Genomic DNA, 24191 nt, shown 5'->3' with positions numbered 1-24191 from the left:
CCAGGGCCAAAGCGCTGAGGTGCCTTTCCATTTCCTTCTCTGCACATGGAGTCAACAGGCACTCCCCACCCCTGGGTTTTGCACGATAGAGCTGCATATACAGACATAACCATTATGGCCACCTCTGGGGAGAAACATGGCAGCTGCCTGGCAACAGAACATAGCAGTTTAGGGCAGAAAGCAAAGGAGCACTCTAAACACAGCTGGCACTGCTAGGGATTTGAGGAAGGCAAACTGTACAGTTGGAATTTGGTCAGGACACTACAGGTTAACAACCCCTCTTCTTCTGATCCTTAAGGATCACAGTGGTCAGGATGTGAGTTCTCACCCAACAGCACAACACCCCCTACTGCTTAAAATGCCCCCTACTGATTCACCAGCACTCTGTCCTGCAGCACTCTGTTTTGCTTGCAGGTCTCCCATCCCAGAAATGACCCAGCCAACCCTGCTTAGCTTGTGGGAGCTCACAGGAATACAGCTCACAGCAGTGTGATTGCAGAGAAAGCCCCATTAAATCACAGCATCCATATCAAGTCCCTTTGGGTTAAGGCATGAAAGAGCTGAGCCAACACAGCCTGCTGCAGCAGGAGCCAGTCTCAGCAGGCATCACAGAATAGGCGCTATCCCCCACATCTGCAGCACTGCTGCCCTCAGCTGGCCACCACCACTAACTGAACCCTCTCCCAATGAGGCCCACAGAGGCCCACAGATGGCGCCGCCTGAGGGGAATCGCAGGGTATGGAGCAGCTACCCAAGCCTAGAGGGGACGCTCAGTTCAGCATTGGTGCAGGGTATTCATGGCTGTAACTTCTGCCTGTAATGTGCCTGTAAGTCAACCCACAGCCCTCCTGCCAGCTCTGCGATATTGCTAGCAGCATGCCCTACAGCAAACAACCATCCTCTGCCAAAATCCTCTTCCTTCTAGGTCTCTCATCGTAACAGTGCGCAACCATCCTGAAAGAGTAACTCAGCATCACTAACGAGGGCAGCGGTCTCCTTTTATACCCATGGCTCCTGCCTTGGCTGTAACGGGAAGGTGCTCGCAGGGAAAGAGTCTGCAGAGATTTTACCCTTGGCTGCATCTCTGCTGTCAGAGGAATCTGGAGAGCAAGCTGATGTTAGCACACTATACCGGATTTTATACCGACAAAGATTCAAACCAATTGCTGAAGTGACAATAGAGATATTGGCCCCAAAACCTTATTATTGATATTCCACCAGTGCCCAGTGGTTCCAGCTGAGATCAGGGCCCCATTGTGCTAGGCGCTGTACAATCACATAGCGAGACAGTCCCTGCCCCAAAGGGCTTACAAGCTAAAGAAACAAGAGACAAAGGGTGAGAGGGGAAACTGAGGCATGGAGCAGGGCTATGACTTGTGTCCATGGTCACCCAGCAGGTCAATGGCAGAGCTGAGAGGAGAGTCCATATCTCCCCAAGTGCCAGCACAGTCCTTAGGCACCAGCTGTCTTTGGGCATTTAGGGGAACATTCTCAATTACCCATGTTCCCTCACTGAAGGGTGCATGAACGTGCATGTGTACACACGCACGCATGCTCACTCTATGCTTTGCCCTAAAGCAGTAAGCTGATTCTGGAGGAACACACATTGTTCTTTTCAACTCCATTACCACCGTTCCAGAATGTGACGTTTCCCATCTGTTCCCTGTGGATCTCTTTCCCCTTCCAAGATCTCATTCAAACAACAGACGATGACACAGCCCTGTGCGTGTGTCCCCACAGGAAGGAGTCGTTCTGAATCTGGCTCTAATGGCCCTGGCCATACTGCCTCAGGATGAATCCAGTTTTGTACATTTCATCGCTCTGCCAGTTTCCCGTCTTGTGGAGTTTGAGTTAGATGCCCATCTACTTCAACCAGCTCAGCAGGTGCAACCATTCCCTGTCTCTGCAATTCTCCCAGCTGCCTTTCTCTGGCCTCCTGCTCAGCACAGGGGCAGGGTGAGCCGGCAGAAATGGCACTTTCCCACCACACATAGCTCTGCTAGCACAGCTTTTACCAATATCCCCATTCCAAATATGGAACAGAGAGATGGGCAGAAAAGGGGATTTAGAAAATATCCATACGTGAATGAGGCCTGATCTACACTCCAGAGTTAGGTCGACATAAGGCAGCTTACATCAACCTAACTCTGGAAGCGTCTACCCTACAATGTCGCTCCCACTGATGTAACTCACCCGCTACGCCAACTTAATAACTCCACCTCCACCTCCACAAGAGGAGTAGCATTTAGGTCAACATAGTTAGGTCGATGCAGCATCAGTGTAGACACTGCGTTACTCTTGTTGACTTTAGTGGCCTCCAACAGGTTCCCGCAATGCCCCACACTGCCGCAATGCCCCACACTGGTCACTGTTTCGAACTCTGCTGCCCAGCTGCCAGGTACGCAGGAACATGCCCCTCCCCTTTTAAAGATCCACACATTTTTGAAAGTCCATTTCCTGTTTGGTCGGCATGGAGAGTTCACATAGCAACTGCCCAGCTGACCCTGCTGGCTCCATGCAGCAAACATGCTCCTGCCTGGGCTACATAGGAGCAGGGGGATCTCCTGGGTCTGTGGGGAGAAGAGGCTGTGCTGGCACAGCTCCAATCCAGCAGTAGAAACGGCAATATATAACAAGCAGATCGCCCGGGGGAAAAGGACTACAACAGGGACCCACAGCAGTGCTGTGTGAAAGCCAAGGAGCTGTGGCAGGCATACCAGAAGGCAAGGGAGGCAGTCACTCTGGTGCAGAGCTGCAGACATGCCGCTTCTATAAGAAGCTGCATGCCATCCTCAGCAGCAACCCCAAGCTCCCCTTGGATACTTCGGGGGAGCTGGAGACACAGACCCCCGCAATGCAGAGTGAGGAAGAGATGTTGGATAAGGAAGATGAGGAGGAGAAATATGGGGGACAGGCGACCGGTGATCCAGTGGGGTGGCTAGCCAGGACTTCTTTCTGATGCCACAGCAGTCAAGCCAGTCCCTACCATCCAGCACCAGCGAGTGAGATGCAGGGAAAGGAACTTCTGGTAAGTATGCAGTTTGCTTTGATATTGCAGGGACACATCTGTTCATTTACTATTTTTTAATCAGGCAACAAGAGGTAGTGAAGTAAACAGTGGAGGTAGAGTTACTGTCTGCTTCTCATTCCCCTGTACAGCTAGGCAGAGGGGGCCCTGCGGAATAGTTTGTTTATGCACACCAGGATGTCCCATGAAACCTCCACAGAGATCTCTAGGAAACTTTCCTGGAGGTGGTTTGCAATCCTCTGTCGAAGGTGTCTGGGGGGTGCTGTCTTGTTTCTTCCACTGCAGCAGGACACTTTCCCACGCCACTCAGCCATTACTTCAGCAGGTGCCATTGCAGCACACATGCTAGCAGCACATGGACCCAGCCTGCAGCCAGACGTGTGCAGGACCTGTTCCCTTTCAGCCGCCATTACCCTGAGGAGTGAGCTATCAGCTAAAATCACCACCACCTGGAAAACAGTGCCAGGATTCGGTTCAATTGCCGTATCTGCATCTACTGATCCCTATGTGCTCCCCCACCCTTATTGTCCCAAATTAACCCCTCCACCAGGCAGTACTCACCATGGCTGGGACTGCTGCCATGCTCTATGAATCCCAAAGGGAAGTGAGAATGTAGTGCTTGTAATGCGTGTGAATCAAGGTGAGTGAATACACTCACAATAGTACCTCCGTGCACTGTGTCTTTTGCAGTTGGAAATGTGGCCTTGAGATCCCTCCATCCACACCAGCAGAGTGGCTCAGCCAGACAAGGAGCAGAAGAAAAAAAGACGCAGGACAACATGTTCCAAGAGATCCTGCAAGCTCTGGTGCTGCAGATACCGAGCAGAGGGCTTGGAGAATCTCCCTTGCAAAAAGAATGGAAAGGGAGAGTGTGGAGAGGAGAAACGCACATCAAAAGGACAGAGACACACAGCAGGACATGATAGCGCTTTTCAAGCGCCAGATGGACACAATGGAGACTCTTATAGACCTTCAGGTCCAAGTCACCCATGCTCACCTCCCACTGCAGTCTATCGATAACTGCATTCCAGAACCTCCCTACACACACACACACACACACACACACACACACCACCATTGCATTCCACGTATTTTCCGTGGCCACTGCACTACCCCTACCAAATCAGCAGCCAGCCATTCCACCGCTGCGCTCCACCCCGGCGGAACTTTTCTCCCCTTTGCTTCACAGATATTACGAAGTGCACAGCAGGCAGCTATAACCAATCCTTGAGTAGAGAGCACCAGCACTTTCAAATGGCCAAAGGCACATTCAACAGTCATGCTGCATCTGCTGAGCCTGTAGTTGAAGCTTTTCTTGCTGCTGTCGAGGTGGCCGGTGTATGGCTTCATGAGCCACGGGAGCAAGGGACAGACTGTGTTTCCCAGGATCACTACTGGCATTTCCACATCCCCAGTGGTAATCCGCCAGTCTGGAAAGAAAATCCCTGCTTGCATCTTTCGGAACAGGCCTGTGTTTTTACAGATGTGCACATCATGCACCTTCCCTGACCAGCCCGCACAGATGTTGGTAAAACATCCAGTGATCCACTAGCACTTGCAATACCATAGACAAGTAGCTCTTTCTGTTGACGTACTCCATGGCAAGATGGTCTGGTGCCAAGACAGCAATATGCATGACATCTATTGCCCCACCACAGTTCAGGAACCCCACTGATAATACAGATAATATTATGGGATGGAGAAAACTGCATCATGGGACATTGACCCCAGGGTCCCAGTCACCTCCGAGTGACTCGTTTGCCCATGAGGCTTTGCAAACCCTTCCCAAAACACCTTGTGCCAAATGATGGTGAGTTGCACAGTGGGATAGCCGTGGGCAGCAGATATCATACGCTGCGGTAGGCTGTGCCTCCCCAAACAGCCAGGCGTGGACCCACCCACACTCCGCCCCCAGGCTCCCTCCTGCTTACCACCCTGTGGCTCCCCCAGCGCTCTGGGGCTGGGGCCACACCACCCACCCTCCTGGTGCTCCGGGGCTGGGGGCACAAGCCTGGGGCATGGGCTGGAGGCCACGGTGGGGGGCCTCTGGGCTCAGGCGGGGGGAAGAAGGGGAGGGGCCTCTGACAGAAGGGGCAGGGCTGGGGCTAGCCGCCCCCATTCAGCGGTTCACATGCCGCCCATGGGGATTGCTACCCATGGTGCACTGCTCTCTGTAGCGATGCAAGCACTGCTAATGAAATGTGGTGTGGACAGGCAAAAGCAATTTAATTACTGTATATCGATGTAACTTAGGTTGACTTAATTTTGTAGTGTATACATGCCCTGGGAAAGAGACGTTAGAGGAAAAGAGAGAGAGAGCAAAATATTTTAAAAGAAGGAAAAATAATGGACTAACTCATGCAAGGGGAACGCAGGCAAAGGAAGAGAGTGAAGGAAAGACATCACGGCCTAGGGAAAGAGGAGGCTAGAGAAAAAGGAAAGAAGGAAGAGGCTTGGGAAAAGCAGTACGCCATGGGTTTTATGCTGTAGGAAGTTTGCTTTAGATCTGGAACTTCTCACGCTAGGCACTCAGTGTGGTTTAGATGTTTCAAGAAAAAACAAAATCTGAAAATTATCACAGCTCGGGGGGGGAGAGGGGGCGTGACACCACTCTGGACTCCTACCATCCTGCAGGTGCCACAGGTGTGAGGCAATTAACAGGTACTGCGCAGCAGCCACATCAATACTTGCAATCTGGAATAAAGCCCAGTGGAAGATGTGTGTGACTCCTTCTCAGACACTAGATGGAGCCAGAGGTTTGACTTTATCAAACCTCCAGCCACATCAGGGAATGACCCTACCTCACCTGCCTGTCTCTAGGGTGACCAGACAGCAAATGTGAACAATAGGGACAGTGGCTGGGAGGTAATAGAAACCTATATAAGAAAAAGATCCAAAAATCGGGACTGTCCCTATAAAATCAGGACATCTGGTCATCCTACCTGTCTCTCCCTCTCTGGACGCCATGTGTGCTAGCCTTTAAATCAAGTGTGGGAAAACGGGACCTGCTAGATTGGGGTAGGCAAACTTTTTGGCACAAGGGCCACACCTGGGTGGAAAACGTGTATGCAAGGCCATGAATGTAGGGCTTGGGCAGGGGGTTGGGGTGCAGGAGGGGGTGCAGAGTGTGGGAGGGGGCTCAGGGCAGGGGGTTAGGGGGATCACGGGAGGGAGTTGAGGTGCAGGCTCCAGTGCGGTGCCGCATACCTCGAGCTGCTCCGGGATGGCAATGGCACGCAGCGGGGCTAAGGCAGGCACCCTGTCTGCTCTGGCCCCGCACCGTTTCCGGAAGGGGCCAGCATGTCTGGCAGTGGCTCCTGGGGGTGGGATGGGGCAGGTGGCTCCATCACGTGCTGCCCTTGCCTGTGGGTCCCACCCCCAAAGCTCCCATTGGCCACGGTTCCTGTTTTCGACCAATGGGAGCTGTGGGGGGTCAGTGCCCACAGGCGAGGGCAGCACATGGAGCCCTCTGCCCCCCTCCCCTCCCAGGGGCCGCAGGGACATGGTGCCAGCTGCTTCCAGGAGCGGCGCGGGGCCAGGACAGGCTGGATCTGGCCTGCAGGATGTAGTTTGCCCTCCCCTGTGCTAGATGGTTCGGTACTGTCCAGTGCCCCCTGCTGTTCTGGTCCTCTCCTCCTCCCCCGCCCTCTGATCTGCCATTGCAACCCGTTCCCAACCCAGCCGTCACCCCTGCTCCCGCACCGCTCCATTTACACTATTTGACCAGGCCCGCAACTTCCCTCACTCAGCCCTGTCCTACCAAGCCGACTGGGAACACCCATTGCAGAGGCACAAAGCAGCCTGGCTCCACGCTCCCAAGCTGGACAAGAGTCACATTGCTGGAGCCTCTTCCCCCAGCCCCACGCTTCCATGGTGCATCACCAATTAGACAGCTCCTCCAGGACTTGGCGGTGGGACAAACAAAACCATCTGAATTCAGCTGGTCTCCCTGCCACACAAGATCCATCTTTTGATCCCCTATGGCACTGGCAGCAAGCGGGACTATATGACCGAATGGGGTTGCTCCGCCTCTGGATTTGATAGGGCTGCCCCACTGCGGGAGAATTCGCCTTTGCCGATGTTGCTGCACAGGGGCCATCCATGAGACGGCTGCAGAAGCTCCTGTGAACTCTAGCACGGAGGCCACTAGTGCTACCAGCAATACTGGGCCACGGCTCTAGTCCTGCCCTGCCAGCCTCCCCTTGCAGTGGGTACAGGGGGAAACCAAACAACCTCTTTCCCAATGGTGTAGCAAGGGCTGCTGGTGAGCATGCTTCCCCTACCGGCACGATGCCTGCCTCTGTCCTTTGCTGCCAGAACCTCTCCCGCCCACCCAGCATGCCCCTCCCAAGAACTGCAGCCAGGTTCTGTGACTCTAGAGAAGTCAAAGTCTACCTGAGTTTACACCCAAAGTGGGAAACAAACACTATGTCATGTTGAGGTTTCAGCCAGGAATGGAAGCAACTGAAATGCTGCCAGAAAGACCAATTCTCCTGATAGCCCAGCTGAAACCTGCAGCTCTGAGAAGTGTCATGAGAACATCTGTTCTCAGAGACGCCCATAGAATCAATTGCAGGGCCAAAGACTCTATTACGGTTCATCAGTCCATCTGCTGATGGCCAACTCCCCTTCCCACACCCAGCACATGGGTGACAAGTAGTGTATTGCAGGAGCTGATCTGGCCCCTCCTGCTGGAGTTCTCACCCCACATTTGCTTATCCCCACCAGTCATTCTGCCCCCTCCAGCCTCACCTCTGCTCCTCCTGGGGGTCTCCATCCCCAAAGCTGCAGAATGGTCCTCTCTCCCCTTTCCAGGCTGGGAGGGAGGGGGATAGCTCCAGAGGCTCTTCACCTGCCCTCTGCTCCTTCCCAGACTGGATGCTGCAGGGAAGGAGTGGGGGGGAAGAGGGGCAGGGTGAGGAACCTTTCTGCCCCTGGTCCTCACAGGAGAGGAGGGAGCAAAGCCACACTGAGTTGCTGGGCTCTTTGCTCCTTCTTCCTCCCCTGCGAGGGCTGGGAGCAGAGGGGAGAGACAGCCGGGCGGGAGGGTCTCACGTCATTGCCAGATGAGCTCCAGCCCCCTCTGAAATCCCGACCCTCACACCACACATCCCAGGAGTCGGTGTCATGGAGAAAGGGCCTGATCCTGTTCCTCACCAAGTCACAGCCCCCACTGACCCCAATGGGAATGGGACCTGGACCTATGGCAGCCTGTGGGGATTGTAACTCAGGCCAAAGGTCTCACTCGGGGCATTGGACCATCATAGTGTCCCATCTCCCATCCTGAAGAGCCACACACTGCCCAGCCCCACTCACCGGCTGGAGCGAGCACCAGCAGGCCCAGGATGAGCAATGGGAAGGGCATCTGTGCTGCAGGGCGAGATCCCAGAGCGTCAGTGGGGGGCGGCGGGGATGGGAGAGCAAGGCCCCGCGTGTCCTTGGCAAAGGGAATCTTCCCTCTCAGCAGGAACTGCCCTGAGCTGAAAAGAAAGAGACACAACAATCAGCATGAACTGCCGTGGACAGCAGGGACTCCAGGCTGGGCCCACCAGGAACAGAGCTGAAGGCAGGGCTGAGCTCAGCCCCAACGGCACAGAAGAGTCAGCACATCAGCTCAGCCAGAGACCCGCCTCGGCCTGTGTCCTGCCACTACTTACCTCCCTGAGTAATGCCCATCACCATGGCATCTGAGCTCCTTCCATGTACAACAGCAATAGCAAGGTCCCTAGGGCACGTAATGGACTTTCTGGCACTCTTCTTTCTCGGAGGGGTCAAACTCGGCTTGCCTCCTGCATCGGCTCAGACAGACCATCAGCCCATACAGCCCAGTTGCCCACTGTCTGGCCATTGGTTCTCCTAATCCAGTATTTCCTGCCTTGGCTGCACTAGCTCAGAGTGTGGGTGCATCCAGCTCAGGATCCCACCTCCTGCCATGCTCAGTCCAACCACCCGAGATGGCTGTGTGGGTCAGGCACTGGCCTGGGATTCCAGAGAGCTGCACTCTACGACCTGCTGCCACCGACTCCAGGCACAGCCCTGGCAAGGTCAGTTGGTCTCTCTGCTTTGGGAATAAACAGTCCTTGTCTGGGGCAGGGGCAGTCTCTCCTGAGACGTGCATACGGCGCCCAGCCAAAGGGCCCCAATCTCAACTGGGCCGCTACATGCTACCAAAATGAAAATAATCCTGCCCTCAGCAATGGTCACTGTTACCAGTGATGAACACGCTGCCTCTCTCACCCACATGCTTCAAAGAGGCCAGGCTTGTCCGGCTTCGTTCCCGTTGGAACACGTGCAATGAGACAGACTCCAGCCAGCTTCAGAGCAGCCCAAGGTCGAGAAGAGTCACAAGACCTCGGCTGGCACACAGAGACCCTCCATATGTGTTATACACCGCGGAGGGCTTTTACCATTACGTACTGCTCTCCTCCCCCGATTCTTTCTCCTCTCTTTCAGTCTCTGGGCGCCACTTTTCACAGCCTACCCCCACAGAGCCAGGACCCATGGGTGGAGTCAGAGGTCTCTCCTCCAGGAGGCAGGGCAGCCAATTCTCATGAGCCTCGTGCTGTCAGTGGCTTGCCCCAACTCCTGGAGTCAAACAAATACAGCAGAATCTCGAAACTACTAAACTAATAACTACGTACTAGAAACTACGAAAAAAATAAAGGGAAAGTTTTAAAAAAAATCTTTCCTTTTAAAAAAAAAAAAAAAAAAAAAAAAAAAAAAAAAGAGTCTATTTCTGGCAGCAACAAGCTGGAAAGCGAGACCCCCGAAGGCTCACAGAGCCAGAAATAGGTTGTTATTGGTCAAAATTGGGATTTTTAAGCCATTCCAATTATTTTTAGGGGGCCCAACTCAAGATTTGTGAATATGTGGGGCTGGCAAGGCTGAGAAGGGCTAAGCAGGCTCAGAGCAAGGCCTGGCAGCCCTGCTCGGCTCTAGGGTGCAGGGGCTGAGATAGCCTGGGAACATGAGGCAGAACAGTGTGGGCAGTGAGAGCGATGGAGGTGGGGAGAGGCCAGGAGGGGAGCAAAAAGAATCATTGCCCTTTAAAGGCTTTGGTAGATCCATAACACTTTCCCCTTCTCTTTGGGCCAGACCGGGGGGGGGGGCGGGGGGGCATAAGGCAAGGGCAGGAGAGGAAGCTCAGCCTCCCTCTCCCTGCCACAGGACCCATCCCTTTAAGTGCTGCCAGGGGGGCCCTCAAAGTCACTGGCAGAGTTTGTATCAAAAGGAAGGCTCTCCTCCCCTCCTCCCCAAGGCAACCCCCAAGACCTTTGTCCCATTGACACTGCTGACAACTCTGGACTCTACATCTGAAAGAGAACACGGCAAGCCCCTGATTGCGCACAGCCCTGTAGCCAGTGAGGCCCAGCAGTCCCCAGCCCTGCCCTGAAATTGAATAGCCCACTGAAATAACGTACATTGTGATAGTATCCTAGAGCTAGGGATCACGGCCTCACTGCGCTAGGTGCTGTACAGCATATATAAACCGGCTGGTGGCTACCCTGACCGGCTTACAGTCCAAGGATGGCAAAGCGTACAGGCTGCAGCACAGATGCTAGGATCCACTTCTCCTGCAGAGGGCACTGGTCGCTGCCCAGAACCTCCCACACACCCTCAGTTAAATGATCCTGGGACGGTTTGAGAGGCCAGCCCAGAAATAATCATGTCACTAGCCCTCCCACAAATCCTTCATCCTGCCTGGCTTGAGCCCTAAGCTCACCCTGCTGGGGAAGACCAGAGCACTTCATTTTCCCCACCACCCTGCTCCTCTGGCCCTCATTTCCTGGGTTAGGCAATGCCCCCACACTTTTAGCAACACAAGCAGCCTGTCCCACTGCCTGAGCCCGATGGTCTCTCCTCCAGTTATCCTTCACTGCCACCCTGCTGGATGCCTTGGTTTGCTTTAATTAGATCAATAGGAATTTTAGTGCCACGTGAGGACCAAGGGGAATAAATTACATATAACATAAAGCAAAGTATGCTGGGTAATTTGGGGAAATTCAAATAGAACAGTGGTCCCCAAACTTTTTTGGTCGCACCTCCCCTTACCCGGTCACCACGAGCCAGGGCTGGGGCCAAAGCTGCAGCTGGGACCATGGCTGCGAGTAGGGCCAGGAGCCAGTGGCTGAAGCCGGGGCCAGAGCTATCGCTGGGACTGGGCCGGAGCAGAGACGGGGACAGAGCAAGGCTGGGAGGCACTCCCTCCCCACCCCCCATGGGGGCTGGCCTAGGCCTCATTGTGCCCCCCCTTCACAAATCTTCCTCTTCGCCCCCCTAGGGGGACACACCCCATAGTCTGGGGACCATAGTAGTAGAACCTCAGAGTTATAAACACCAGAGTTATGAACTGACCAGTCGGCCACACGCCTCATTTGGAACCAGAAGTAAGCAATCAGGCAGCAGCAGAGACACACACAAAAAAGTAAATACAGTACAGTACTGTGTTAAATAGAAACTACAAAAAAAATAAAGAGAAAACTTAAAAAAAAGTTTAATAAAGTAAGGAAGCCGTTTCTGTGCTTGTTTCATTTAAATTAAGCTGGTTAAAAGCAGCATTTTTCTTCTGCATAGTAAAGTTTCAAAGCTTACTTCTGGGGGAATTCTGTGCCACTGTGCAATGCAGCATTTTGCAGAAATTAACGTTGTGCACACAGAATTTCCGTTCCCCCACAGAAACGGGATGCAGTGCTGCTGGCCGCCACTAGGGGACACTGGACCTGGCATAGCCCAGCTCTCACACAGAAGACACTGCTGGGGGGAGGAGAAGGGAGCAAGAGGGTTCCTGGCAGCCACAATTCCCAGCATGCTCTGAGGGAAGGAGAGGGCAGTGCACAGGAAACTCCGTACAAGCCTGGGATCAAGCATCAGGCTGTGTCTCCTTCAGGATCCCTGGGCTTTGGGGGAAAGCGGGGGGGAAATCTGGGCAAGTGGGGGGCCTGTGGCTGGGCTCTGGGGAGAAATGGGGTTTGGGAGTATTGGCTGGGGGGCACCATGGCTGGGTTGGGAGGGGGGGTGCAAAAGGGGAAAAGAAACAGGAACTGGGTAGTAATAGGGGCTTCTTTAACTCTCTACTCCTGGGGGAAATTTTGTGTGCATCTGTATTGTTACAGACATAGTTGCTGATAAGTATTTTGAAATAAATTACCAAAATAATTGAAACTGGCGTGATTATGTAGTGTTATTTTGACAAATAAAATTTGCAGAATGTTTCAAATTTTTAAGATGTGCACAGAATTTTCATTTTTTTGGCACAGAATGCCCCCAGGAGTAAAAGCTGTATTAAGTCAATGCTCAATTGTAAACATCTGAATGTTTTGTTCAGAGTTAGAAACATTTCAGAGTTACAATCAACCTCCATTTCCGAGGTGTTCACAACTCTGAGGTTCTACTGTATTGTCCTTGCTGAGACCTCAGCTCTCCTCCTAGGAAGTCGGCAATGCCCATGGGAAGGGGAGAACCTCTCTCAGGTGCTCAGGAGGTGCTCAGGAGACCCCCGCCTTCCAGGGGCTTTGTAGTTTGTTTTGGTTGGTTTTAGTCCTGCTGTGGAAGTGTGAGATGGAGGAGATAGGCTGGAGATCCAGAGGCAAAGGCAGAGCATGTGCCAGTGCACTTTGCCCCACAACAGCCCTGCTATTGTAGTCCAGAAACACCCCCATCCCCATGCTCCCCACAAACACATCCTCCCACTCTGTCAATGCACCGGACCTGCAGCATCCCATTACTTCAGTCCTAGAGCCCTCACCCAGCCCTATAAATGCACCTCAACCCTGGTCTGCAGTCCCCCGAGACACTGCAGTCCAGGACCCCCACACAGCCATGTCAGTGCACCCACCCTTGAACCCCTGCCATGGGGGCACTTCAGGGGAGGCTGAGAGCACACTGCTCTGCAGCTGCTCTGGGGACAATCGTTGGCAGACAGAGCTGGCTTTGGAGATGCTGCCGTTACATCGGGGAGAGGGATGAGGACGGCTCCCAGCCACCTTAAGCATCCAGGGGCCCATAAAAAGGTGCCATGTAGCTACCTGTTCCCTGTGCACTCCCTCTTGCCCCCCAGCTGCAGCCAAGCACAGCTCTGAAGCAGGGCCCGTGGACTTGGGAGTCAAGTGTCAGTAGGTTCGCAGTGCACTTAGGAGAGGCTGTAGCAGCATCACAGAATCATAGATTAGGGTTGTAAGAGACCTCAGGAGGTCATCTAGTCCAACCCTTCTGCTCAACGCAGGACCAACCCTAACTAAATCATCCCAGCCAGGGCTTTGTCAAGCTGGGCCTGAAAAACCTCTAAGGATGGAGATTCTACCATCTCCCTAGGTAACCCATTCCAGTGCTTCACCACACTCCTAGTGAAACAGTGTTTTCTAATATCCAAACTAGACCTCCCCCACTGCAACTTGAGATCATTGCTCCTTGTTCTGTCATCTGTCACCACTGAGAACAGCCTAGCTCCATCGTCTTTGGAACCACCCTTCAGGTAGTTGAAGGCTGCTATCAAATCCCCCCTCGCTCTTCTATTCTGCAGACCAAATAAGCCCAGTTCCCTCAGCCTCTCCTTATAAGTCACGTGCCCCAGTCCCCTAATCATTTTCACTGCCCTCTGCTGGACTCTTTCCAATTTTTCCACATCCTTTCTGTAGTGGGGGGACCAAAACTGGACGCAATACTCCAGATGTGGCCTCACCAGCGCCGAATAGAGAGGAATAATTACTTCCCTCGATCTGCTGGCAATGCTCCTACTAATGCAACCCAATATGCCGTTAGCCTTCTTGGCAACAAGGGCACACTGCTGACTCATATCCATCTTCTCATCCACTGTAATCCCTAGGTCCTTTTCTGCGAAACTGCTGCTTAGCCAGTCAGTCCCCACCCTGTAGCAATGCATGGGATTCTTCCGTACTAAGTTCTGCACTTGTCCTCGTTGAACTTCATCAGATTTCTTTTGGCCCAATCCTCCAATTGGTCTAGGTCACTCTGGACCCTATCCCTACCCACCAGAGTATCTACCTCTCCCCCCAGCTTAGTGTTATCCACGAACTTGCTAAGGGTGCAATCCATCCCATCATCCAGATCATTAATGAAGATGTTGAATAAAACTGGACCCAGGACTGACCTCTGGGGCACTCCGCTTGATACCAGCTGCCAACTAGACATCGAGCCGTTGATCACTACCCGTTGAGCCTGATGATCTAACGAGCTTTCTATCCATCTTATAGTCCATTCGTCCAATCCATACTTTTTTAACCTGCTGGCAAAAATACTGTGGGAGACCATATCAAAAGCTTTGCTAAAGTCAAGGTATATCACATCCACCGCTTTCCCCATATCCACAGAGCCAGTTATCTCATCATAGAAGGCAATCAGGTCAGTTGGGCATGACTTGCCCTTGGTGAATCCATGTTGACTATTCCTGATCACCTTCCTCTCCTCCAAGTGCTTCAAAATGGATTCCTTGAGGATCTGCTCCATGATTTTTCCAGGCATTGAGGTGAGACTGGCCAGCACACATAGGCAGGGCCCCCAGCACAGGTCACCCCTAGAGCTTGCAAACATTTGCAGACTCCTAGCTAGTTTTGGGAACCTAAAACCTCCAAATCCATGAGATTTGACCCAGTAGCGTAGCTAGGGGGGAGGACATTCCCCAAAAGTAGTGGCTTTTTAATTTTTACACTCACACGGGGACGACGTTGCGGGCTGAGACCTTGTGTTCTGGAAGCGCCTCCTTGCTCGTTCCCCATCTGGTTCCCTTCGTTTAGCCCTGTGACCTCACTCCCGCTCCTGTTTTTTTCATTAGTTGTCCCACGTACTTAGTTAGTGTCCCGGACCTGTGGATCCTCTCCTTAGGCTGGGGGGAGGTCCTTTAGCAGTGGGCGGGCTTCGCCCGCCCACTTCCTGGATACTAATAGGACCAGACTCCTGTACCCCACTGGTTTGGGTCTGTCACATAAGCCAAAGCACAAGAAGTCAGATTTGGCCTCCTTGCTCGTGGCAGTCAGCTCGCAGCGCAGCGGGTGCACCTGTCCCTTTAAACCAGGCAAGCGGGGGCATTCCCATGGTGCCTAGCGGCGGGTGGCTTGGATTTTAAATCCTAGCAGCTGGCGGCGAGAGCGGGGCGAGGTCAGCGCAGGATCACAAGCGTGGTGGCCGGGAAGGGGGTGAAGCCGCCGGGTACGGCGGAGCCCGGGAAGGGGGCCGGGGCACTCACCGGCAGCAGCGTGGGAAGCAGAGCAACGCGGCCCCAGCCTGCTCCGCTTCCCTTGCCCGGGCCCCAGCAAGGGAGAGGGAGGGGGAGAATTGGGGAAAGCCCCCCCAGCAGCGGCAGGAAGCGGAGCAGCCCGGCCCCAGCCCGCTCCACTCTGCCAGCTCCCAGCCGCGTTGCTCCACTTCCCGCCGCCGATTAGTGCAGTGAGGTTGGGGAAAGGATGCCCCCCTGCACTCAGCAGCAGCGGGAAGTGGAGCGACGCGGCCCCAGCCCATTCTGCTTCCCCTGCCCCTACCCCAGCCATGTTGCTTGTGGGGGGAGGGGGCTGGGGAAAGGTCCCCCCCTCCCCTGCACTCACTGGCGGTGGGAAGCGGAGTGCTGTGGCTGGGAGCTGGCAGAGTGGAGCGGGCTGGGGCCGGGCTGCTCCGCTTCTGCTGCTGCCACTGAGTGCAGGGAGGGATCCCTTCCTCCAAGCCCCCTCCCCTGAGCGACACAGCTGGGGCTGGGACGAGGGAAGCGGAGAAGGCTGCTCCCCGTCTCCCGCTAATCCCCTGGGCCCCTCTGGGCCTGCGGGCCCCCAAAAGTGCCCCCCACAGCTCCTGCCTCCCAAACCCTCCAGGTCTTCAGCAGCGGGACCTTCACTGCCGCTGGAAAAACACGGAGCGAATGAAGGGCCTGCTGCCGAAGACCCAGAGCGCTGCTAGGTGAGTAAAAGCGCCGTAGCGGGTGGCGCCTTTTTTTTTTTTTTTATTGCTCCCTCTGTTTCCTCCACCTGGCTACGACACTGATTCGACCCATCCCCTGCTAACAAAAATATCCAACCCTTACTGAATAGGCTGGAGAAGGGGGAGCTGCCTTATAGGAAAGGGTTGGGAGCATTTTAGGGATGGATCCAACACCTGCATGGGGCAGGGAAATCTGGAGCAGGCAGCTTGGTGGGTTGTCTTGGTGAATGATCCATTTGCAGATGGAATAGTGCAAAGCGAGGCGGCAGGCTGGCATCTCCCCATCCCAGTCACACACCCCATCCCCAAAATTTTGCAAAATTCCACTGTATTCGTTAATTTCACCTGCAACATTTACGATACAGAAAAACACCTCCAAGTCCCAGATATTCCAGCCTGGTCAGAAATAGATTCACCTCCCCTGCCCTTCCCTTTCCTCTCCTCTGACCCCTGCTGCATGCTGTCAGCTTGGCGTCTCAGAAGACTGCTCCGTTCATTGCCTGTGCCAATGCTGTCCCCATAAGACATTCAGCAAACAAGAAAACCCCAGACTCCCTCTCTCTTTTGTGGCTCCCACACTGCTGAGGTCTGGGAGAGTGCTCAGGCTCTGCGACTTGTGGCCAGAGGTCACAGATCCTGTCCCAATCTCATGCTGGCACATGATGCTTCGGGGGGATCCTGACCCTGCATGAGACTAACTGCAAACTTCGCCTGTAACGCAGTTCCAGAGGAAAAGCCAAAAACTTCTCACAGCAGCGTGGTGACCTTATTGCGTCCTAACACACCGTTGGCCGTGAGGTCCAACTCCACCCTGGCAGCAGCTGTTTCTGGGTCATAGCTTGGCTAAGCAGTAGTGCTCCAAATGCACCCTCAGCTCTCCAGTTCCTGAAAGCAGTGGGAGTAGCTGCCTCCATTTCATGGTTCCCACACAGGTGCCAATTCCAGGGGTTACGCATCCTTCCTCAGGAACATGTCAGCAACAGGGCGTGGGACTTCTCTGCCAACCACCAAGCGAGCCCTGGAGCCTGCACCTTTCATTCCCAATGGGCTTAGGGAGGGAGAAGCTAGGAAGTAGCTCTGCTCAGTGAATGGTCAGGAAAGAGGACAGGCCCAGGGAAGCAAGACGCTGGCAGGGGGATTCTTGAGTGCACAACGGATTCCCCTGGGGGTTTAGTCTGGGCTCGGGGTGCTATGATGAGAGTGGGAAATTCCAGAGCCAACCGTGGACAGTGTCTCTGCTCTGATCACTTGCTCCCAGCTCGGGGAGCTCAAGGGGGTATCTACACTCAGCTGGAGAATGGGCTTTTCAAACCCTCAGTGCTGGCAAATGGTGCCTATTCCAGGCACTGTTTTGCTCCCCATTTCTATCTCTCATCTGCTACCCTTCACTAGGAAGTTGGGGGGAGGGAAGTCCCCAATTACAGGAGCTTTTGATTCCTGCACTCAGCTGGTAAGGAAGAGGAAAATGAAGTCATTATGGAGAAATTTGAATAAGCCACCCCACCATGTATATCAAGCCTTCTTGGCCCTGTACATCCCAGACACACCCAGACCGCTGTGCTCTGAGCAGGCTGCTCCTTCAGTCGCCTCCCAAACCCAGCCCTGCCCCGAACCCTCCCCAGTCCAATCCCAGCAAGCCTGGCCCCACTCATCACCCACTCAGCTGTGCACCGGGGAGGTCAGGGACCCTCTTTGGAGACTGTCATAGGGTGCATACACTGCAGGGCTGCCGAGCCATCACTGCTTGAGGCCCTCCCTCTTAGACCTGCCTCTGTCCTGACTAATTTGGGGGGCCCTTGGGCAGCCCTTAGATGCCCAAATCACCCATTCATCCCCAAACTCACCCCACTAGAGCCCAGGAAGTGCTCAGAGCCAGGGACTCTCTGACCCAGAACAATCTGGAGATCTCCATCCAGATGAGCACCCAGCTGCCTGTGGAGAGGCAGCTAACCATGTGCCCCCCACCCCTGGGCTTTGGGGAATATGGGCACAAACTCCAGGGGGACCCATGGAACTGTAGGAGTCCAGTGCCTGTGGACAATTCCTATGCTGGGCTTGACTTGAACAGTACTACTCCAGGGATGAATGTTGTCCCATGCGCTGGCGTGGGATTACAGATCACCAGCATCTTGGCACACTGGGGGATCTGAGGAGGAAACAGCACTGAAAGATTAACACATCCGCCCCTTCTCCTTCCCCTACACCCAAAATGCTGCACTTCTGCAATTAAGTGGAATCAACAGTCCCACCATCCTGTCAGACTACAGAAGGGAAGGGGCTAACTCCACTGGCCCCTGGAAGGAGAGGAAAAACAAAACTGCAGACACAGCCCATCTTGCTATACAAGCAAGACATGCTTGCTTCAGCCAGCTAAGAAGTCTGGCTTTCCTTCCCTGGTAATGACATCCTCCCCCAGCTGCAATGGCTCTCTCCACTAATGGGGTATTTCCTTCACTGCCTCCACATCCTGTCCCCTGAGGGCTACCACAGAGTGGGGGAAGAGCTTTGCAGCACCTGCTTCCTCTGCCGGAATTCCCTCCCATCCCCATGGCCTCCAAAGCCCGCTGAGGTCAAGAATTTAAGGTTAAAAAATTGGACACAAATGTCTACCAAGAAGATCCAGAGTTGTCATAATTAATGAGGATGTTTTTGGAAGAGATATTAAGCCTCATACTTGAGGGGTTAAGCCAATCTCTGACTATCAGAGAGCAGAATAAAACCTACTGTGGAGGCAGATTTGCAGGGTTCTTATATCTTCCTCTGAAGCATCTGGTGCTGGCCACCACCACAGACAGGCCACTTGACTACATGGACTTCAGTTCAAGACTTCAGTTCTTCTGACTCAGTTTGGCAATCCCTATGCTCAGGCCAGGCGATCCCCTGCCAGAAACCCCTTAGGCTCAAGCAGTATCACGGAATTAGTGTTATCAATGGATCTACCGTTAACACAGTTGTGTTCATATGCCCCGGTCTCTTTCGTCGATGGGCACTGGGGTTCAGGTCACGAGTGACAGCAGTTTGGCAGGTCTTAGCTTGGTAGATGATGGTCATTTGTCCACATCATACTCAATTTGGTACAAGTCTGAGCTAGGCTCTGCACAGGGGAGGCAAAGGAGTGAGAAAGGTCAAGCCTGAAGCGAGTTGTGGAGAGGGGCCTAATCCAGGAATAGCAGAAGGCACTGCAGGCCAGGCCTGAGGGGCACTGGCTAAGCGGGGGCAGGGGGGAGGAGATAACTGAAATAGCAGGGGGCACTGCAGGCCAAGACTTGGGGGCATTGGCAGAGCTGGGAGGGCGGGGGGCAGCCGTCGGAGGTCTTTCACACATCCAGGGGCGGCTCCAGGCCCCAGCACACCAAGCGCATGCTTAGGGCGGCAGGCAGGCGGCCTTCCGTGGCATGCCTGCGGAAGGTCCGGTGGACCTCCCGCAGGCGTGCCCACGGAGGGTCCACTGGTCCCGCAGCTTCGGTGGAGCCATGGGACCAGCAGACCCCACCGGAGCCGCAGGACCGGTGACCGGCAGAGCACCCCCCGTGGCACACCGCCGTGCTTGGGGCGGCAAAATGTCTAGAGCTGCCCCTGCATACATCTAAAACACAGGAGCTCAAACAGTTTGCTCTGTTCTGTATTACCTCCACCCTACTTCCCCAGGATGTAGCATTCCCTGGGGCACTGAGTTGCTCACTGCTCTTTCCGATATAGAGGGTTGCCTGGATCCAGTGGTGGATTAATGCATGGGCCCATGGGCCCTATGTCCAGGGCCCTGGGCAATTTGGTCCCCACAGGAGCACCAAAACCTGTGTAGAAGTGAGGGGCCACCAGCCCCGTAACTTTGGCCCCACCCCCGGCTCCTCCTCTTCCCCCCGCAGCCCCGCCCCATGGCCAGACTGGAAGCCAGAACTGGGCTGTGGTAAGAGCCACCCAGGGAGCCCAGGCCACTGTGGGGAGCCCTGGACCCTCCACCTGCCTTTCTCCCTGCCCCCCCAGGGTGCACCACCGAGGGCAAATGGAGGGTCTGGGGCTCCCCACAGTGGCCTGGGCAGCTCTTACCATGGCCCAGCTCCAGCTTCTGGCCTGGCCAGGGGGTGGGGCCCCAGAGGGAAAAGGAGAAGATGGGGTAGGGCCCCATAGTAAATGGGGGCTAAGGCTCACTTCAGCCCCACGCCGAGAAGAGGCTGGTGCCGCTAGCAGGTGCTGCACTTCATGATTCCGGTGCTCCTGAGCCCCTGTGGTGTGGGAGGCCCAATTGTTCTTTGTGTCCAGGGTCCCAGTAAATCTTAATCCACCTCTGCCTGGATTTACTTATTTCTTCACTGAAGAGTTTTAGTTCCAGGTGCAGATGTAACCCACACACCTTCTGGGTGTGGTGTTCTGTCCCATCTAGTGGCACTGAGAACACTTAATGAGTCGGCTCTACAGCCCTAGTTAACAGGGAGTTGGCTTTCAGCTCATGATTTGTAGAGGCTCATACACTAAGTTCCAGAGGTCCCCGGTTCGATCCCGTCCGCCAACAACCAGAATCTGTCGGTGTTACACAGGCTTCTTTTAAGGGCCCAATTCTGCTCCCACCAAACCCAATAGCTAAACTACCACTGACTCCAGTGGAGCAGGATAAGGACCTGCATATGCATTTCAGCTTAGTTTGATTTCCCAGGGAATCAGAGCCAGCGCAGGCTGGGAGACAACAAACAGAGAGAAAAGAGCAGCCACTCGGTTCCTGTCAAAAGCAGCCATTCACCTTTCATACCAGCACCTCCCCACCACATCAACAGCCTCTTTATTCAGCAAGGCCCAGGCATTTCCATGGGTTGGCTGGGACAGCATAAAGCCAGCAGCACCCAACAGAGCTTCCAGGCAGCACTTCCAATGGAAATGAACAGCAAACCTAGGCAATGAATAACACAGGGTTTCCTCCAGCCTCTCCTGGGAGAGGCCTGGCCACACCCAGACAATGGGAATCGTTAGTTTTATCTGTATTACACTAGAACCTAGCGGCCCAGACAAGCCTCTAGCAGGGATCGTGGCCCTACTGGGCAGGGCATTGTACGGACACAGAGAAAGAGACAGTCTTTACCCTGGAGAGCTTACAGTCTAAATAGACACCACAAATGGCAGTAGACAAGCCTGTCATAAGCAACCACTGTAAAGTATTCTCAAGAGGTTTACAACACAACCTAGTTCAGTGGTTCTCAACCCGCAGCCCAATCTAGGACGACCAGACAGCAAATGTAAAAAATGGGGACGGGGGTGGGGGGTAATAGGCGCCTATATAAGAAAAAGACCCAAAAAATGGGACTATCCCTATAAAAATCGGGACATCTGGTCACCCTAGCCCAATCAGAACACAGCTGTGGCCCATGTGACAACCTCAGGGCCATACAGGTAGTATATATGTTGTGTGGATGTGGCCCATATAGACAGCAGCCCACAATGGTAAACAGGTTGAGAACTAAGTTCCCTGTAAGCTGCGCTGCCGTGCAGCAGCCATCTTAGTGCCGCGCAGGTGCTCAGGGAACCCGCTCAGGGACCTGCCGTGGCTGGGGCAGCCCTCCCCCAGCCTGAACCCAGCCATGGCTGAGGCGCCCCTCCCCCAGCCCCAGCCCGGACCTGCGGGGGGAGGGGCACTTATCCTGCGGCCCCAGCCCCAGAGCTGCCGTGGAGGGAAGAGACACCTCTTCCCCTAGCCCAGGTGCTGCTGCAGGGAGAGAGCTGGGAGGAGTCCTCTCTCCCCACCATAGCCCTGCAGCACCCTCCTGCATCCCAAACCTCTCACCCGCACCCCCCGCTGGAGCCCTCACACCCCTGCACCCCAACTCTCTGCCTCACTTTGAATCCCTCAGCCCCACCCCCACCACATGAATTTTTTTTGTGCACCAATATAAGCTGATGTGTCGCACAACACCTCCATATTAGTGCACATAACACAATTCATTCCGCACGTGGATGGGAAAAATTAGAGGGAACACTGGTTGAGAACCACTGATCCAGTTCAACACAGTGTCAATAACCTCCTACCAGGGACCTACCAATCTTTTGCCAGGCTGTCGCTAAGATTCTCTGGTGCCTAAAAAGCACAGCGATCAGCAGGCACCCCATTAGAGAGCTAGCAATTGCCAGACCAGTATCCCATCTCTGAAGTACCTGGTGCCAGCTTAGTGTGAAAAACTGCTATCTGATGTAATTTGCTACCAGCAGTAGTTACTGATATTAAACTGCTACCTGACCTAATCTGCTATTGGTACAGGGTAGTGAATTGTAACCAGTAGCAGCTACTGATACCTAAGGTTATCCTTATTTGTCCCCCAGTCAGTCAATTTCCACCACCTGCTCACCCCTTCTCCGATTTGTCCCCTTTGTCCCTTTTTAACCCCTGTAAAAAGCAGTCCGCAGAATCTGATGCCAAGGAAGGGCAGGGTGAAGGGCAGTGGCTTCAGCAGATGTTACTGAGCATGCTCAGTTTGTGTGAGCATGCTCAGTACACCCTAAGTAGTAAATTAAGTCAGACAACAGTTTTTCACACTACACCCAGCACCAGATACTTCGGAGGAAAGGGAACCAACCCCAGAGAAGATAGTTATGGGATAACTTGCCCCTAAAAGAAGATTCTTCTTACCCCATGGCCGTTAGAGGTTGCCTTACGGCGTGAACCATGAGAGTTTAGATTCCCTCCATTCAACGTAACTGTGCATGTTCTTACGCACTGACCCAGCGATGGAGGAGGCCATCTTGGGCCTCCTCTCTTCAGGGTTGCATAGGCCATCGTGGCCCAGGCACAGGCTAAGGCAGCCCTCAGGGTTGCTCTAAGTTGTGCCTCTGCTTCATAAACCCATTGGAGCATGCCGGGGTGGACAATCCCTGGGAGACAGGTCTGCCCTGGCCAGACCCCCACAATCCCAACATACCCCTCCCTTCCTAGCCCACCCCCACCCAGAATGCCCTGTGGGTATGCCCTGCTGAGGGGGCTTGGCTCTTTGTTTCCAAGCTGCTGTGGTAGAGGTGTGGGTTTCCCAGACTGTTTGGCCTGGTGCCTGCTCCATAGGTTTAGATAGTTCCTTCCTCCCTTGAGCGAGGTGGTTTAAGACTAGTTTCACAGAGCTCAGCTGCTCTCATGATGGGGGTGTGCATGCTTTTTATTTTATTCCTCTCCGAGTCCCAGTGTCCAGACCACACTCGTCAGCACCAGGCATGCTGGGAGGCTGCGGTGGGAAAGCAACTGGAACAGAATATTCAGTAAGCAGCAAGACGTGAATTATTACTAGAGATGGGACCAAACCTGAACTCCAACTTCAAAAGTTCCCAGACTTTAGATTTGCACTCGAGTGTGAATTTGCTGGCTTTGGGGTGGTTCTGATACTAATTTAGCTGTCACCAACATCCATTATTCTATAGACAGCCCAACTTTTGAGAAGGAAATCTATCAGGACAAGGGGCCAGCACACAAGAGAAATACCAAAGCAAGAAGCATTTAGGCCCAGGTTTCTAAAAGGTATTTAAGCACCTCTCACTGAAATCAACCTCACCTCAAATCAGCCCAGGAGGCCAGTCTCCGCTGCCCACTGGTGACATTTTCAAACAAACACATTCCTGCTTTCTGCCACCCTGCCCCACACACTTGCGAGTTGCTCCCTGTAAACATCTGCAAAGCTACCTCATTATCTGTCAAAGTCCCTCCTCAGACCTGTGGCCTACAAAACTGCTCAGCAAAAGTTAGGCTGTCAGTGTGCAGAGACCACCCACCATGCTGACCAATACTGGTCATGCTGATCAATACTGGCTCCTTGTTTTCGTCTACTCCCCTGTGTCTATGCCCAGCTGTTGTCTCTAACCCTTGGGGCAGGGTGAGAGAGTCATTTTGTTCTGTTTGTGCAGCACCTTGCACAATGGGTCCTGGTCCATGTCAAGGGCTCCCAGGCACTAGAGTAATAAAAATAACCAATAACAATAAACATGGTTAATAATCTGGCTCGTAGGCTCCAGCCTGCAAAGGGACCTATAAATATGGATTCTTACTCCTACAGGATTCATAGCTGGAGGTCTCTTTGCAGGATCAGGGCTTTGGAGATCAAGAGAATGAGCATCTTATAAATACCATACACAGCCAAATGCAGGGAGAGACAAACAGAGCAACAAGATCTTACTCTGGATAATCAATCCACCCTTAGTTTCACCTAACTGGGGCCACGCCAGGATTGTTACAAGGCAGGAGAATATTCACTATGTCCAAAATCACCACTATCCTAGAGAG

General features: G+C 53.7%; 1 protein-coding gene across 2 annotated transcripts in view; it reads right to left on the bottom strand.

The window, feature by feature from the left end:
* Positions 1 to 24191, bottom strand: part of CD276 (CD276 molecule) — a 70247-nt gene that overhangs the window by 32759 nt on the left and 13297 nt on the right. The window contains exons 2-3 of one of the 2 annotated variants that reach the window (XM_039493229.1): positions 8345 to 8508; positions 7781 to 7909 (exon numbers count right to left, since the gene is read on the bottom strand). In XM_039493229.1, coding sequence (XP_039349163.1) covers positions 7781 to 7909; positions 8345 to 8393 — 178 coding nt within the window. In that variant the 5' untranslated portion in view covers positions 8394 to 8508. The remainder of the gene's footprint in view (positions 1 to 7780; positions 7910 to 8344; positions 8509 to 24191) is intronic. The other variant, XM_039493230.1, reaches the window with a different exon arrangement.

This window comes from Mauremys reevesii, linkage group 10 (genome assembly GCF_016161935.1).
Source record: "Mauremys reevesii isolate NIE-2019 linkage group 10, ASM1616193v1, whole genome shotgun sequence".
NCBI lineage: Eukaryota > Metazoa > Chordata > Testudines > Geoemydidae > Mauremys > Mauremys reevesii.
The sequence above is the reverse complement of the archived record's forward strand: the minus strand, read 5'-3'. Positions and strand labels throughout refer to the sequence as shown.